At 34.9% G+C, this 14,559-nt stretch overlaps 1 protein-coding gene across 4 annotated transcripts in view; it reads left to right on the top strand.

The window, feature by feature from the left end:
• Positions 1-14,559, top strand: part of LOC150091163 (growth factor receptor-bound protein 14-like) — a 452,305-nt gene that overhangs the window by 312,165 nt on the left and 125,581 nt on the right. For all 4 annotated transcript variants that reach the window (XM_090382372.1, XM_090382364.1, XM_090382349.1 and 1 more), the window contains one exon: positions 11,658-11,795. In XM_090382372.1, coding sequence (XP_090238498.1) covers positions 11,658-11,795 — 138 coding nt within the window. The remainder of the gene's footprint in view (positions 1-11,657; positions 11,796-14,559) is intronic.

Raw genomic sequence — 14,559 nt, 5'->3', positions numbered from 1 at the left:
TTTAACTGAAGTCTGCAGTCACTTATGCACTTTGCATAAATGAAAATCACAGCTAAACTTTTCATTACAATATATTTAAGTTAGTTTCTTAAGCAAAAACATTTACAGTTTTTAAGACTTCAAGCTACAAAACAACTTTTAAGTTAAGTATATTGGTTTTAATCTTGGTTTACATAGTGAAAGTAGCATTAAAATATAAGATTGAGAACTGCTGATTGCTAGAGTTATACCTATTGACTTTCAACTTAATCCCACTGATAATACCCAGTGAATAGTCTAACGTCACTAATTTATTAAAAATTAGAGTGATATGCACTGTTATGTTATGTAGGAATACTCACCAAGTATTTCTCTGAAAACGATTATTTTTAAGTAATTGGAAAAAAGTTTTTCTGTAGAATAATTATGATAAGTGCACAAAAACCTTATACATAGATGTAAATATATTTTAATTCTTTTTTTTTTCTGTTTTTTTAACACAGTACAAGTTTAATGCTTATTAAACTACTTTTCTTCCCCCCAACTCTGTTGCTTCCATAGCTACAGAATCTTTGTAATTTCTAGAACATCAATATCCATAATTCACTCTGTATGTAGAGGATAATGGTGTGGTGAAAAGTATTAGCTCTACTACAAGCTGCAGAAACTCTTTGTAATAGTATACAGCTTTCAGCTTGCTTACAAGCCAGCTAGTTGCCTTTTTTATTATTATTGTGTTTTACCAGTTTTATTTTGGAAATTATATATATGGAAAACATCATATGGTTTGGTGCATGTCTGTCACTGTAAAAATTTGATTAAAGTATTCAGTATTGATGAGAAAACATATCAGGGCACTGGAAGACCAAATAAGAAGGCAATATTCCCAAAAAAAGAAGTACACAAACAAATTAGTTCACAAAACAAAGAGGCAGTGACCCAGCGAGACACTTGCTAAACCCAAGGAATGTTTGCACCTGTTTTGGTTTAGCAGATGCTTCTGTATTCTTACAGGGTTTTTAGTTGAGTTGCAATAAACGACCTAATGCTGATCCCAGAGGAGCTAGTTATTGTTGGTGATTCAATGGTCAGGGAAACAGGAATCATGCAAAAAAGGATAGGTGGAATAGGACCAGGGGCAAAAGTTGATGACATTGTGAAGTAAATATCATCTTTTAAGGGCACAGAAGGCGATATTGTTGTACATGTTGGCATTAATAACATTAAGAGTAGGAGATCTGCAGACTTACTTAACAAGTACAGGTCAATGTTGAGAAAAAGTTGTGAGTTAGGGTTAAATTTGAAAGTGTCTGCAATTCTTCCCAGATATGACAGGAGGAAGTATATGATGAGAGCCTTGTCAATCAATTCAGCCCTGGAGAGATTGTGGAAGGCCCATGGGGTAGAATGTTTTGTGCTTGTTAACAGAAGATACTTCTTCTACAGGGATGGTGTACACTTAAATAGAAAGAGTGCAAGAATATTTGCCAGTGCTATCAAGGCAGTTTTAGGATGGGTTGGAAAACTGCTAGCTTGGGGGAATTCACAGACTAATAGATTAACAGTAGTCGCAGGCAGAGGTGGAAGTGATTCTTGCACTGCTTCTATTGGAATGAGCAGCAGCCTGAAAAGCAAGTTTCTAGGGATTTCAAGAACTGCTGGGAGTCATCATGGGAAAGAAAATAAATGGCCTGTGTTAGGGTAACTAAGAGTAAGAAGAGGTGCATGTTGTATACTTGCATGTACAACACTCCTAGGAGTATAGAAAATAAATTTGATGAATTCGAAGTGCTGGTCAAGACATCAAAGGCAGCTATTGTTGGGATATCAGATATGTGGTGTCACAGAGATAGAAGGAATGCAAAATTGGAATTCGGGGAGGAAACTGTTCAAGGTGTACTCATGGCAGAGAATAAAAATGCATGCGATGCATATAAATTATCAGGTGACACATAAGTCTATGGTAGATACAAACTAGTCTGTAATCAAGTCACAAAGGAGGTTAGGCAAGCAAAGGCAGATTATGAGAAATCCTTGGCAAAGGAAAACAACTTCTTTATGCATGTAAACCCTAGAAGGAAGGAGATGAATCAGATTGGTCCTCTTATTATCGATGGTTAAAATCTTGATGATTCTACTCAAGAAGCTAACAAACTGAATGAGTATTTTGCATCTACATCATACATGAGAAATTCTGTTGGAAAGTGGAAGTCAAAAGTTTATCAAACTAACAGGTAGCTAAATGATTTTATAATAACTGCGAGTAAAGTGGAGGAGAAATTGTTGAAGTTAAGAAAGGCACCTGGGGTGGATGGAATCTATCAAGTTATATTAAAGGAGGCAGCAAAGGAACTAAGCAAACCCATAGCCATAATTATGAGAGCATCTTTGGATTTGGGGTAGAGTTCCTATGGACTGCAGATGTGCAAAAGGGAGGAGAATGCCAGAAGTTTATCAAATTGTAACAGGGTGCTTAATGATTTTGTAATAACTGAGAACAAAGTGGAGTTGAAATTGTTGAAGTTAAACGTAAGAAAGGGACCCAGAATGGATGGGAGGATCTATCCAGTTATATTAAAGGAGGAGGCAAAGGTAGTAAGCAAACCCTTAGCCATAATTATGAGAGCATCCTTGGACTCGGGTAAAGTGACCAGGCGTCCCGGATTATGCGGGACAGTCCCTGATTTCAGTCGTTTGCCCCCCGCATTGCAAACTGTCCCGGATTGGACATGTAGCCTCCATACTTAGTGGCAAACATAATGCAAATCATTTGCCTTATATTTGCCAGGAACCAGTAGTACAACGGAAAGAGTTTTTTCTGTAGTAAATAAGTTGTGGACGTCAACAAAAAAAAAAAAAAAAAAAAAAAAAACTGACTAGAAATCCTAAAAGCAATACTACAAGTTAAGTGTAATTTTGCTAATTCATGTGAAGAATTATACGAAGAAATAGCAGTAATGAAGAATTATTAAGAAAAATTCACTCAGTGGAAAAATATATTTAATTTCTCTTGTTTTAATTGTTAAAAGAAATATGTATAATTATGATTATTTCACAGAAAAGACCTAACCTTTTTTCACTAAACAAAAATGAAAATCAATTAAAAACATGACCCATCTAATAAGTGTTTTTTTTTTTTTTTTTGTTTTTTTTTTACGTAGCGCAACATGAGGGTTACCATATAATGAATTTCAGCCTTTTTTTGAAAAAAATAAAATAAATAATATATAGTAGGAATATATAACAGTTAAGAAGCAAAATAAGCAGAAAAAGGGAAATAACAAAATTTATAGTATATCTAATGCTCCAACACGTGCAGTGCAGTAGAGAAAGCAAAAGGATATAAATAATGCATGGTTTGTAGAATAAATAAAGTGTCTGTGAAAATGGAAATGAAAAGTATACAAGGTGCCAGAACTAAGAGAAGTTTAAGGGATAGTAGAAAGTGGAAGTGAGGTAGTGGTTAAAGAGGTGAAAGAATTTGAAAAACCTAGTGTAAAAATGAACTGGGACTGAGGGGGGAAAAAAAAAAAAAAGAATATACAAGTAAAAAAACAAATAACATGATATTCAGATATGGGAGGGCAATTTTAGCAAGAGGTCAAATCAGGGGATGGCAAATATGCAGAATCTGAATATAGTAGATGAAAATATGATACATAGCCAGGAAATTTATCAGGGGACTACTCCTGACCATGTATCAGGCACTGCGTTTCCAAACTTGTGTGTAGTATTAGAAAAAGGGGGGACAAATATGCAGCCTTTTATTGTAATACTAGTAGACAAGGTAGTCCCGAAGCAGTGCAAAAAATGTAAATTAAAATAAATACAAATATGTACAAATTTACAAAAGTGTAATGTGGAATATAATACAAATGTATGTGAAGTGCATGAAAAAGAATAGACAAGCCAATGGTATAGGGAATGGTAAATTCTAGTGGAGGGGAAGGGGAAGGGGAGAAAAGATGTTCGAAAGAAGGCGAAAATAGCGATAGGATTAAGGATAGACAAAGCATTCGTGTCACCCTCGTATTGCACTAATAGTTTTATGAATGGGAAAAAGATAGAAAAAGACAGTATAAAGATAAAGTGTAGAAAAATTCATTAAAAATACTGAACTTACTGGGTGCGTAAGGCCCAACCTTAAAGAAAGGGTTCTGATATAAACAAGCGTTAGTAAAAATGGGTGTTAATACCAAAAGCTTGTAGAGAAGAGGGGAAACCAAAACTAAAAGTTACCTGGAGTCATTAAGTAGAGTGGAGGAGCGACTTACACAGCCAAGATGCGAAAGGGAGAAAATGACAAGTCACCGAGTTTTTATAGATTTAGAGCAACAGATAGGAATGACCTCTAGTGTTGAAAAAAAAAAAAAAAAAAAAAAAATTTGGGAAAGATGGCCTAAAAATGTGAAATGTCAGACAGAAGGCCGCGGACATACCAAAATGTGAAGGAATATGCGAAACAGAAAATAGAACCAGAATAATTCTGAACTACGGGAGATAAAATTCTGTAAAATTTAGATGATCAGATAACAGGGTTTATAGATTACGGCTCTAAATTTCCAAGATGACAAACCATGGTAGAAAGAGAAAAGCACAGTTAGGCACATCTGCGGTTGATTGGAGGTTTAGTGACTCCACTGAAGAGCATGACAAAAAATCGGCAGGCAAAAAAAAAATTTATATATATATTTTTTTTTGATGGAAACAGAATTAAAAACCTTGAAGAAGAATTTTCGTATCCAATGATAAAATTTATTCACCAAATAAAAGGCCTGGTTAAATGATGCAGGGCTACATACAGACAGTAGCTCGGAGACCAGTGTTAGGCAAGCAAAGTGCCAAACCTAGCGGTTGTAATCAGGGAAGAGACACTTAATAAGTCCAGGAAAAAAAAAGCATATGTACAGGATTCCAAAAAGAAGAGAGATGAATTCAAACTAAATATGCGAAAAAACTTAGAGTAAAGCAACAGTAATCTCATTCCAAAAAGGAACCTTAAGCGGAAGTCATGAACAGTGATTACCAACTAAGTAGAGGAAATCCCACCAAATAATATACAACTGTACAATACCTTTAACACGGACAGGTGCCAAGTAAATCGAAATTGAATTTATTTTTAATTATAGAAGAAACTATACAAAAACAGTATTTGATGAAAAAGGGAGGTATATTATTATTTAAAACCATGTTATAAAAAAACTTTTATTGCTTTATTGAAAAGGATATGGTTACTGCATTTGTTGGCTTGAATTTATATGGTATTTTTATGAATTTTTTTGGAAATATTAGATTGCCAATTTGACATTTATGACAAAAGAAACTATTTTAACTTTGAGGTCATTTACCTTACAAATTGGCAATCTAATATTTCCAAAAAAATTCACAAACTTGCCATCATGCTTGGCATTTTAACAATTCTTTCTAGCAGTGTTGAGTGTGAGAGAATATTTACCACTTTAGGAAATCAGAAACAGAGTTCAGATCCTCCCTTTTTGGTGAAGATTTGGAAATGTTCCTACATCCAAATCTAGTTAAACTTTGACTCCACATTTCTAAAGAGGGAAAAGTCTGCAACAGTATCTTTGTTAAGGCAATTAGAATCAAATTCCATAGAGAAAACCCTAGGTAAGCTAATGTGTGAAATCTAACTATAGTGGTAATTTAATTTTTTTTTCCAAAAAAAAAAAAAAAAAAAACCTTTAATTTTTCCACCTGTTTTTGTCCAAAATTTTGTTTTCCTCCTGATTACAAATGCCTTATCTCTAGCTTTTTATAAGTCAAAAGTTCATAGCTATGTAATATGGTATTATTACATAGAACACTAGCTACAATATTACTTCTTGTCAAGAAGCTCTACTGTGAGTTTGAAACTGCTGAAGAAATCTCTTGAATTTCCATTACGGAATCCGTCTTCATAAATAATACTACAATCAGTGTGCCACCACACAGCCAACATTCCATCATGCACTGATACAAAATAGGAAACAGAATGCTAAGATCTCACATCTAATGTTTGCACATGATTACACTGTGCAACACCTTGTATATCAGTATATAGTATTTTCATGGTATTTAATAGATTTGATAATAGAGAGCTATTAAGTGCTCAATAATTCCTATATTCCAGGAATGGCCAACTTAATTTGTGATGTGATCTACTTTTTTCCTTCAAAATGTGCCGCGATATACCATCTCAAAAATTTCATTGCACAAGGTGCACAAATCAAGCGATGACTGTATATTTAAAATTTGTTGTGATCAACCAAAATTAAATCCGCGATCGACTCGTTGGCCACCCCTATTATATTATGAAAACAACAGGGATTACCTTTATTTTAGATACAGGAAGGCTGGAAAGAAGCTTCCTGTATCTAAAATAAAGGTAATCCCTGTTGTTTTCATAATAGTATTTTCATGTATTATTATATATTCATTACAAGTGCAGTACATCACAAGCATATGTGCAATCCTGTTGTAAATAATATCTTTATCCTTTTATCTCTTCAACTTCCATTTTCTGGAAAAAGCTTCCTCCACATGTATTTCCCAAAAATTACAATCTGCAAGTATCGTTGGTCTCCTCAATGCATGGTACTAAGTACTATAGGTTCTAATACCTTTTGTTTTTGGGGTTTTCATTAAAAAAAATTAATAATAATATGTGTGAATTAAAAGTTACAAAATATATACTTCAAAAGCAAAATCATTAATTCACAGACTACAGTTAAAATCAAGTGAAGGTAAAATTAAAGCAATATATCTACACAGTGTGCCTAAATTTTTATAATGACGCACCAGAACTGAAGGTTAAATCTGGCTTCCGTGCTTCTTGGAGGAGAAGTCTTCTTAGAACACATTGTGATAGAGATGAATCCTGAATGTGCTATTACATACTAGAAAGCACATATACAAGTTCAGAGTGACACCATACAGACTCACCTCAACTGAAAAAATTCCAAAAAAAAGTGAGTAACCCAGGAAAATGTAACTCACTGTCTTCCAGGATCATACAGGAGTGATTTAGGAACATTATCTGGAGAGAAAAGAAAATGTAATGAATAACAAATAACTGGTGTGCTTCTGAGCCAGTTAAAGCCAGCAATTTGAAAGAAACTTTTTTTCTGTACTCATGTACATGTGTGTACACACACACACACACACACAAACGCACATGCCCGTGTGCCTGCTTGCAGCATGATGTCTGCCCTCACACCTCCTGTTCTATAGTGAGATACCGGGGGATGAAGTTTGAGATATTAACACATCCTCCATATTTATTAGACTTAGCTCCATATAGTTATCTTATTTGGTCACTAAAAGGTGCACTAAGAGGAGGTCACTTAGCGTCAGATGTAGAGGTCAAAACAATAGTGCAAATGGCTTTGCCAACAACAAACTTCTCTCAAGGAAACAGGTGTTTTTTTTTGTTTTTTGTTTTGGTAGTTGTTGGCGCATAGGCTTCTGTGGCCATAATGCACCCCCCAAGGTTTTTGCAGTACATTGATCCAAGCCCGAGACGGGAATCAACCTGCGACCCTTGGGTTGCTAGGCAGGCACATTACCCACCCGGCTACCCCGGTCGGCGCAACAGGTGTTAGTTCAGTGTTGGAAGAAGTATGTTGAATGTAATGGGAACTATATTAGAGACCGCCATGCACAGTTTCATTGTTGTTTGTGAAATACAATTTTTATTTAACTTTTTCAGTTTTCATTTGAATGACTTGAATGAAACAATATCTGCAACCTGGGACCTGGCATCTTGAAGGCGGGCCATTCTCATTTTATGAGTCTTACTTCTAAGGGATTTCAGTAGGTATAATACATTGTATTAATGTGATGGATTGCATCATATAAGAACATCATATTCATAGATGACTATTAAATGTGGGAGCTATCGCATTTTTCCACAGGCCTAACCATACGTTTTCTTCCAGTGCTCTTTCTATCTCCTCTTCTCCTTTCATTTACTCAGGGCAGCAGTGCGTAGCACACGCTTCTTGATTAGACCGGGGTTCGAGCCCGTCACCACCAAATACGGAGGATGCGGAAAGGTCAAGGGAATGACCACCGCATATTCCTGGAGCAATATGGCCTTAGTTGCTAATGCACCTAAAAACCAAATAACAAACAACAAACAAACACATTTACTCAGGGAAGGCATGGAGAAGAGCAGCAAAAATGAACCAAACCACATCCTGTGATGTTCTTATGATATAGCATTGCACATAATCTCCTAAAAATGCGTGTGCCAAAGTATGTTTTATTCAATGTCATAACCACATCTATTACTCAGTCAACCAGTTCCAAAGATATGGTACAAAATACAGAAAATAAAAGGCAAATACACATCACTCCTTCACTAGTTCTAGAATAAAATGGATGTGTAATTGTAGAATCATATGCAGTTGCTAATATTATGTGGAAAAAAAATTTGCTGTCTTCTCTGCAATGATATCTCATTCTCTAACATTGTGACAGCATACTCAAGGAAATTAGGATCATCCTGACAAATCTAGATGAAGTTTTTGCATGATGACATATTGTTGCTTCTGCTCATCTGTGAGACTGTGCAGCAGCACAAATTTTGTTTCACAGACCTTCTTTTGCCCTAAATCTTCATGCAGATTTTGAGGAATTATTTCCTTATTCAAATCCAACTCATCAGCCATCAGTTTGAGGGTCAAACAATGATCTTTCATCCTGAAGTGGCATCTAGTAACCAGAACAATATCTCCAACAGCCTTCATTTAGATAGTGTATAAACATTATACCCAAAATTAAGGTAAATATCCCCTACTGAGATCGTCTGTTAATCAAGTTTCTGAAAAGGCCAAAAATCAAAATCATTCACCACTTAAATGAGGTATCCAATTTATTTTTTGTTCATTCACAAAATGGATTGTGACAAACTGATGTTGAATGGCAATGAGAATTTAATTTGTGAACTAGTCTTTCTACATTAATGAATTTTCCTTAAAATTCCTAAGTTCCTCAACCTAACATAAACATCAGACTTCACATAAGATGATATGACCAGACATGAATATAATGCAGACCCATAGTAAGACAGCATACTAACACTGATCAAAAAATAATAATGGAGTGTACTGGACAACTGGACTGCCTTCCATAGTACACCAGTTACCAATTGGCATGTGCGTTACTTTTACTAGTTCAGATGAACCACTGAAAATGTTTGTATTATTCACATACGTTTTGGTTTTTTTTTTTTTAATGCAAGCCCCAAACTCGAGAAGTATTGGAATCTGTAGTTCTTAGCAGTGTGCATGGGTTGGAGGTTGAGAAGGTGAAAGAAGATATTTGTTGACTTTAGACTTGAATTTTTGTATATTATAATTTTCAGGAAATATGTATGAAGGAAGGTTGTTCCAGAAAACAGAAGTTAAATGAATAAATGAGGAAGAAGAAAAGTTGGTTCTGTGGGTTTGAAATTGGACAGTAAAAGGATATTGACTGGTTGCGGCACATGTTCAGATGGCTTTGAAGGAGAGAACGAGAATTATAGAAGCCATTTCAGATGAACAGTGCCCATAGAAGTATCTATAGAAAAGGCATGTAGCAGAAACAGAATATCTATGAGACAGAGAGTGGAGAGACTCTGTTAGAGATGAGTCATTAATTAAACTAACTGTCCTCTTTTGATTGAATGGAAGCTAGAAGCCTGAGAGAAGTTTTGGGAGCACTGCCCCAGATGTGGGAATAATATTTCATGGTAGGGCAGATTTGCAATTTGTACAGAGTGAACAACTATTTGGAAGAAAAGTAATTTCGAGAGTGAAAGAAAAAACCAGAGTTTTTTAGACAAAGAGGAAGCAATATTTATAAAGTGCTTAGGCCAAGATACATTAGAAGTCAGAGTAAGCCACAATAGATCTTCCCTAGAAATCAGGGTGTCATCAAAGATAAGCATAGGAGCAGAAGAATCCTTTTTGCAAGATATAAGAAAGAACTGAGTTTTAGAAAGATTGAAATCAACTAAAAAAAGTTACCTTTACCCCACTGGAGAATTACCTGAAGATCAGCATGTAAGGAATTGGTAGCGGATATTCAAGAAGTTGAAGCTGTTTGAGCAGAGCAAGGTTTCTCAAACTGGAAGGTGGAATGCAATGTGCTATCATCAACAAAACTATGAATAGGATTTCTGATCAATGGAAGAAGGTCATTAATATACAAGAGGAAAGAGTGGGAGAAAGAACTGAACCTTGGGCAACACCAGCATTAGTGGAGAAGTTAGAAGGCACAGAGCCATCTACCATCACCTGCAGTGAGCAGTTCAAGAGAAAACTGGATATCCAATTACAAAAAACCATTGGCAAACCATAAGAAGGAAGCTTATTTAGAAGACCTTTATGCCAAACATGATCAAAAGCCTTTGAAATGTCAAGAGCAACTGGCTGAATTTCTCCAAACTTTTCCATTGGATAAGATTTTTCCATTACTTTAGAAAGAGTAGAAGTAATTGCATTGGGATGATAATTGGATAGGAGGGATTTGTCACCCTTTTTAGAAACAGGCTGGATATGAGCAAATTTCCAAGCAGTAGGAAAAACAGCTTTGGAATAAGAAAGTGAAAAAAGGCAGCAAAGAACAGGAGTGAGTGCAGGTTTTGAACACAAGTGGAGAAATACCATAAGGACCAGGAGTGTTCTTGGCATCAAGATTTGTCAAAATCCTTCTGACATCCTTTTGACGGAAAACCACAGGAGGCATTGAATGGAGCATACTGGGAATGGTGGGAGGTGGTTTACCAAAATCATTAATACACCAGTTGGAATAAAAATAGGATGCTAGCAGGTCAGCTTTATCTTTGGCTGAAGTGGCAGTAGAATCATCTGGTTTTGACAGAGGCGGGGACAAGAGTTGGGCAAATGATGCAGCCAGTAGCTCTGACAAGAAACCAAAATGCTTTGCTACCATTTGGACAAGAAGCAAGTTTTCTACTCTTAGCCAGTTCAAAATCTATTTTGGACTGATTAATAATTGCTTTACAATTGGTCTAGTTTTGGTGTAGACAGAAAATGAAGATTTGGAAACAAGCCAATTACAATATGCAACATTCGTCTCTTGAACAGCCTTAGCAGAATTTTAAAGTGGGTGTGGTATAAAGAATTCCATCCCTACAAGAATAATTTCACTGACAATCTGAGCTAACGTCAACATCAGCAGTTTTGAAATAGTAATCCATCCAAGGAAAAGAAGAAAAGAAACCTTGCAGATCATCCCACTTTACATTCTGGCAATGCTTAACTACACAAGATTGGGAATGATCAGCTGCTGGTTTACTGCTTTTTTGGTTTTTATGTACATTTTGATAGGACAACCTGTTTGTGGGATATTTGTAGTTTAATCTTTCTACCTTGGACTTGTTGCATCATAGCCTAAACTGTAGTGCACCATAAAAAATTAAAATAGTACTCCAGATTTGATGACCCTCCCCTGTAAAATTTCCACTGGCATTGGCAATCAATTTTATATCTACCTTATAGAGGGAATAAATATTTAAGTTTTTGTCATTATTATCATTCCTTATATCATTTTAACATTTGTAATAACCTTAAACTTTTATTGCTAATTCAGTTTATTTGAAATTTAATTAAATTTCTAATAAATTGAAATTTTATACTTGTATTTGTTTTGTCATTTCCACATTATAGAATATCCTTAACTCAGGAGAAAAAATGCCAGTTGTACAAAGTATTTTGTGGTGCAAAGAGCCAGGTAAAGATGCATGGAAGCGATTGTTCTTTCGTGTGGAAGGCAGTACCCTTTATGTTTCATCTTTGGATGTTAGGGTAGGAAGTTATTTCTTCAAAGTACCTTATCATATATTTGCTTAATATAGATAAGCTCTAAATTGTTTGTTTCTAAAGAATTTTTCAAGTTCAGCGTCTCAGTGCTCTTAAGGGGGTGATGAGCTGACTTCCTATTTGCAGTGTCCTTCATATTCAGTATTATTGAGGACACTGTTATTCAGTGTTCAGTTAATAAAATCCTCACTTAACTATATACAATGTTTTTCTTAGATCTTTTTTACAGGTTTGTTTTCAACTTTTTACAATTTTTAAGATCCGAACTATAATTTTTAGGACAAAAAAAATAAAATAAAATAAACTAGGTTGTAACATTCCACCCGTAGGTAGCATTTTATATGGTTATCCTCTTACTTGATTACACTATAACTTTTTCCAATTCATTTGTTTTCTTAGTTTCATTTTTTTCCCTTAAGAGATGCATAAAATTAAAAAAATATTTAAATTTTTTTTATTTTATTGTCATGAAACCCAAGGTTTCGAAATTAGTGTATATTTATTCTTTTGATGTATATTGTAAATACTGCTCTGCTCTTTTTTTGTTTCTGATTTATTTCCACACTTTCTCAAATTTTTTTATAATTGGAAATGATTTTTATGATGTAATTCTATAGATAAGCTGTAGTTACATTATATCATAAATATAATATCTTGGAACAAGATTATAAGTGCCAAGACGCAGAATTTCCTCCAAACGAATAAGTTTTTTGGTTTTTACCTTATTCTTGATTAATTAACATTATTAAATTGTGTGTTTTAGAAACAGATTAAATAGTCTTAATCACATTCATTAGCTTATTTTTTTTAATTTAGTTGGTGGTTTTGGAAGTTATGGCTTGCTACTCGTATCCAGTGGTGATATTAAGCCAGTACGCACCGGTACATGCGTGCCAGTTGTTAAAATGTCTAAAAATTTCCATACTGGTTCTTGGGTGGAGTCTGACAAGTTTACTCACTGAGAAAAAAAAAAAAACATCCCTGTTGATTTTGGCCTGCACTGGGTGGGGGAGTGTTGTAGCATTGCCAATCACACCATAATGTATAATTTTGAGGCCAGTTCCCATAGGTTTGCTTTCTAAGGTTGGTAACTCTGGCAAGGTGTGAGCTCCTTGTGGGAAAGGTAAAGAATGCCCACACGACAACTATGGGAAATTTCGGCAAAGTTTACCCATGAAACTAGTTTGCCGCTACAGCATTTGTATTGTTGCTCTCTCTGTGTGCATTATGGTGTGATTGGGAACTGTACAACACTCCCCCACCCAGTGTGGGCCAAAATCAACAGGTACGTTTTTTTTTTTTTTCTCGGTGAGTAAACTTGTCAGACTCTGCCCAACAATCAGTATGGAAGTTTTTAGACATTTTAACTCTTGGTAAACAGATGTTGGGTGTTATTGGTCTGAAGTATAAGTTGAATCCCTTGTAGCCTTCTGGTTTCACTCTTTTTCGTGTCAGAGTTTGAGCTGATTTCACACACTGAGCTTGTGTGTGTGTGGTCCTTAATTCTCAAAAGTTTACTCACAGCAATAAGCAGTGGTGAGCTGTGAATGTTTTAACAATGGGCTCAGAGTTTTTCTGACTTTCTACCGAGTAAATTTGATCGATCACGGAAGTTACGTCATCTGCGGCTTTCACCAGAGGCACTTCCCACACTCGCACTTCTAGTAGTGTGATTAGAGCACATGACGCATTTTTCGTGACCGTTATGATAACTCGGGTCAGGGGTGTACAGATGCAGCTTATTATTCCCTTAACCATGCATATAAGTGAATGTGTGAAACGTTCCTAGGTGTATCTAATAAAAAAACAAAAAAAAACTTAAAAACCTGATCGCCATGCCTCGCCTTACGATAATAACTGGATACGACAGTGTCTGGAGTTCTAACTTTTTAGAATTTTTGAATAGTATGATGTCACAATCATGCTTTCTGAATCATACTACTGCAGTAAGTATGATTGCAACAATACAAATATTTGTCAACAATTTCTTTTTTCGTTACATTCCATTGTTAGGTGCCCCAAAGAGCTGCATATGTCGCTTCAACTACAAGATTGGTACATTAATCGGTGCTGTTTTACAGAGACATTTAGATACGGTTGCAATCGCAAGTATACATCTTACTTTAGTTATCATAAATCCATTGTATCTGGTCTTCCAGAAATTATGAAAATCTGTGAATGATCAATAAAATAATTACAATAAAAAAGCTCTTTTATTTCGTAATCAATATATACAAATCAAAATACCTAAAAGAAAGCAAAGGTTGTTTCGCATAAACCATCTACTGCGCGTGCTTGGCACATGTGCAACTTTTTTATTCGTCTTTTTTTTTTTTTAACAACTAGGGAAATATAATGGATGCATTTTTTTCATGGTAAAATTTTAATATTGCAAATAAAAAATAACAAAATATTTCCCACATCACAAATAACATAAAAACTATCAGAAAACATTCCACAATATAAAAACAAATATTACATAAAAAAACAAACTTTCTAGAAAAAGTTCACAGATTACATGAAAAAAAATTATTTCACAAATATTGAAGAAAAATTTATTCTAAAAATTGCCATATAGAAATTACTTCTTTGTTAATATTTGTTGCCGATTTTCTGCTTTGCTCAATAGCTGAGCAATGATTACAGAGGAATGATTTGACATAACGATCCAGATCAAATTGAAGCAATGGTTTTCCATTTAGATGTATGGTCATCATAATCTGCAACGTGTTTAATTTACACAATATTA

Source organism: Mastigoproctus giganteus, chromosome 1 (assembly GCF_048544385.1).
Source record: "Mastigoproctus giganteus isolate SK-2022 chromosome 1, ASM4854438v1, whole genome shotgun sequence".
NCBI classification, from domain to species: Eukaryota; Metazoa; Arthropoda; class Arachnida; order Uropygi; family Thelyphonidae; genus Mastigoproctus; species Mastigoproctus giganteus.
The sequence above is the reverse complement of the archived record's forward strand: the minus strand, read 5'-3'. Positions and strand labels throughout refer to the sequence as shown.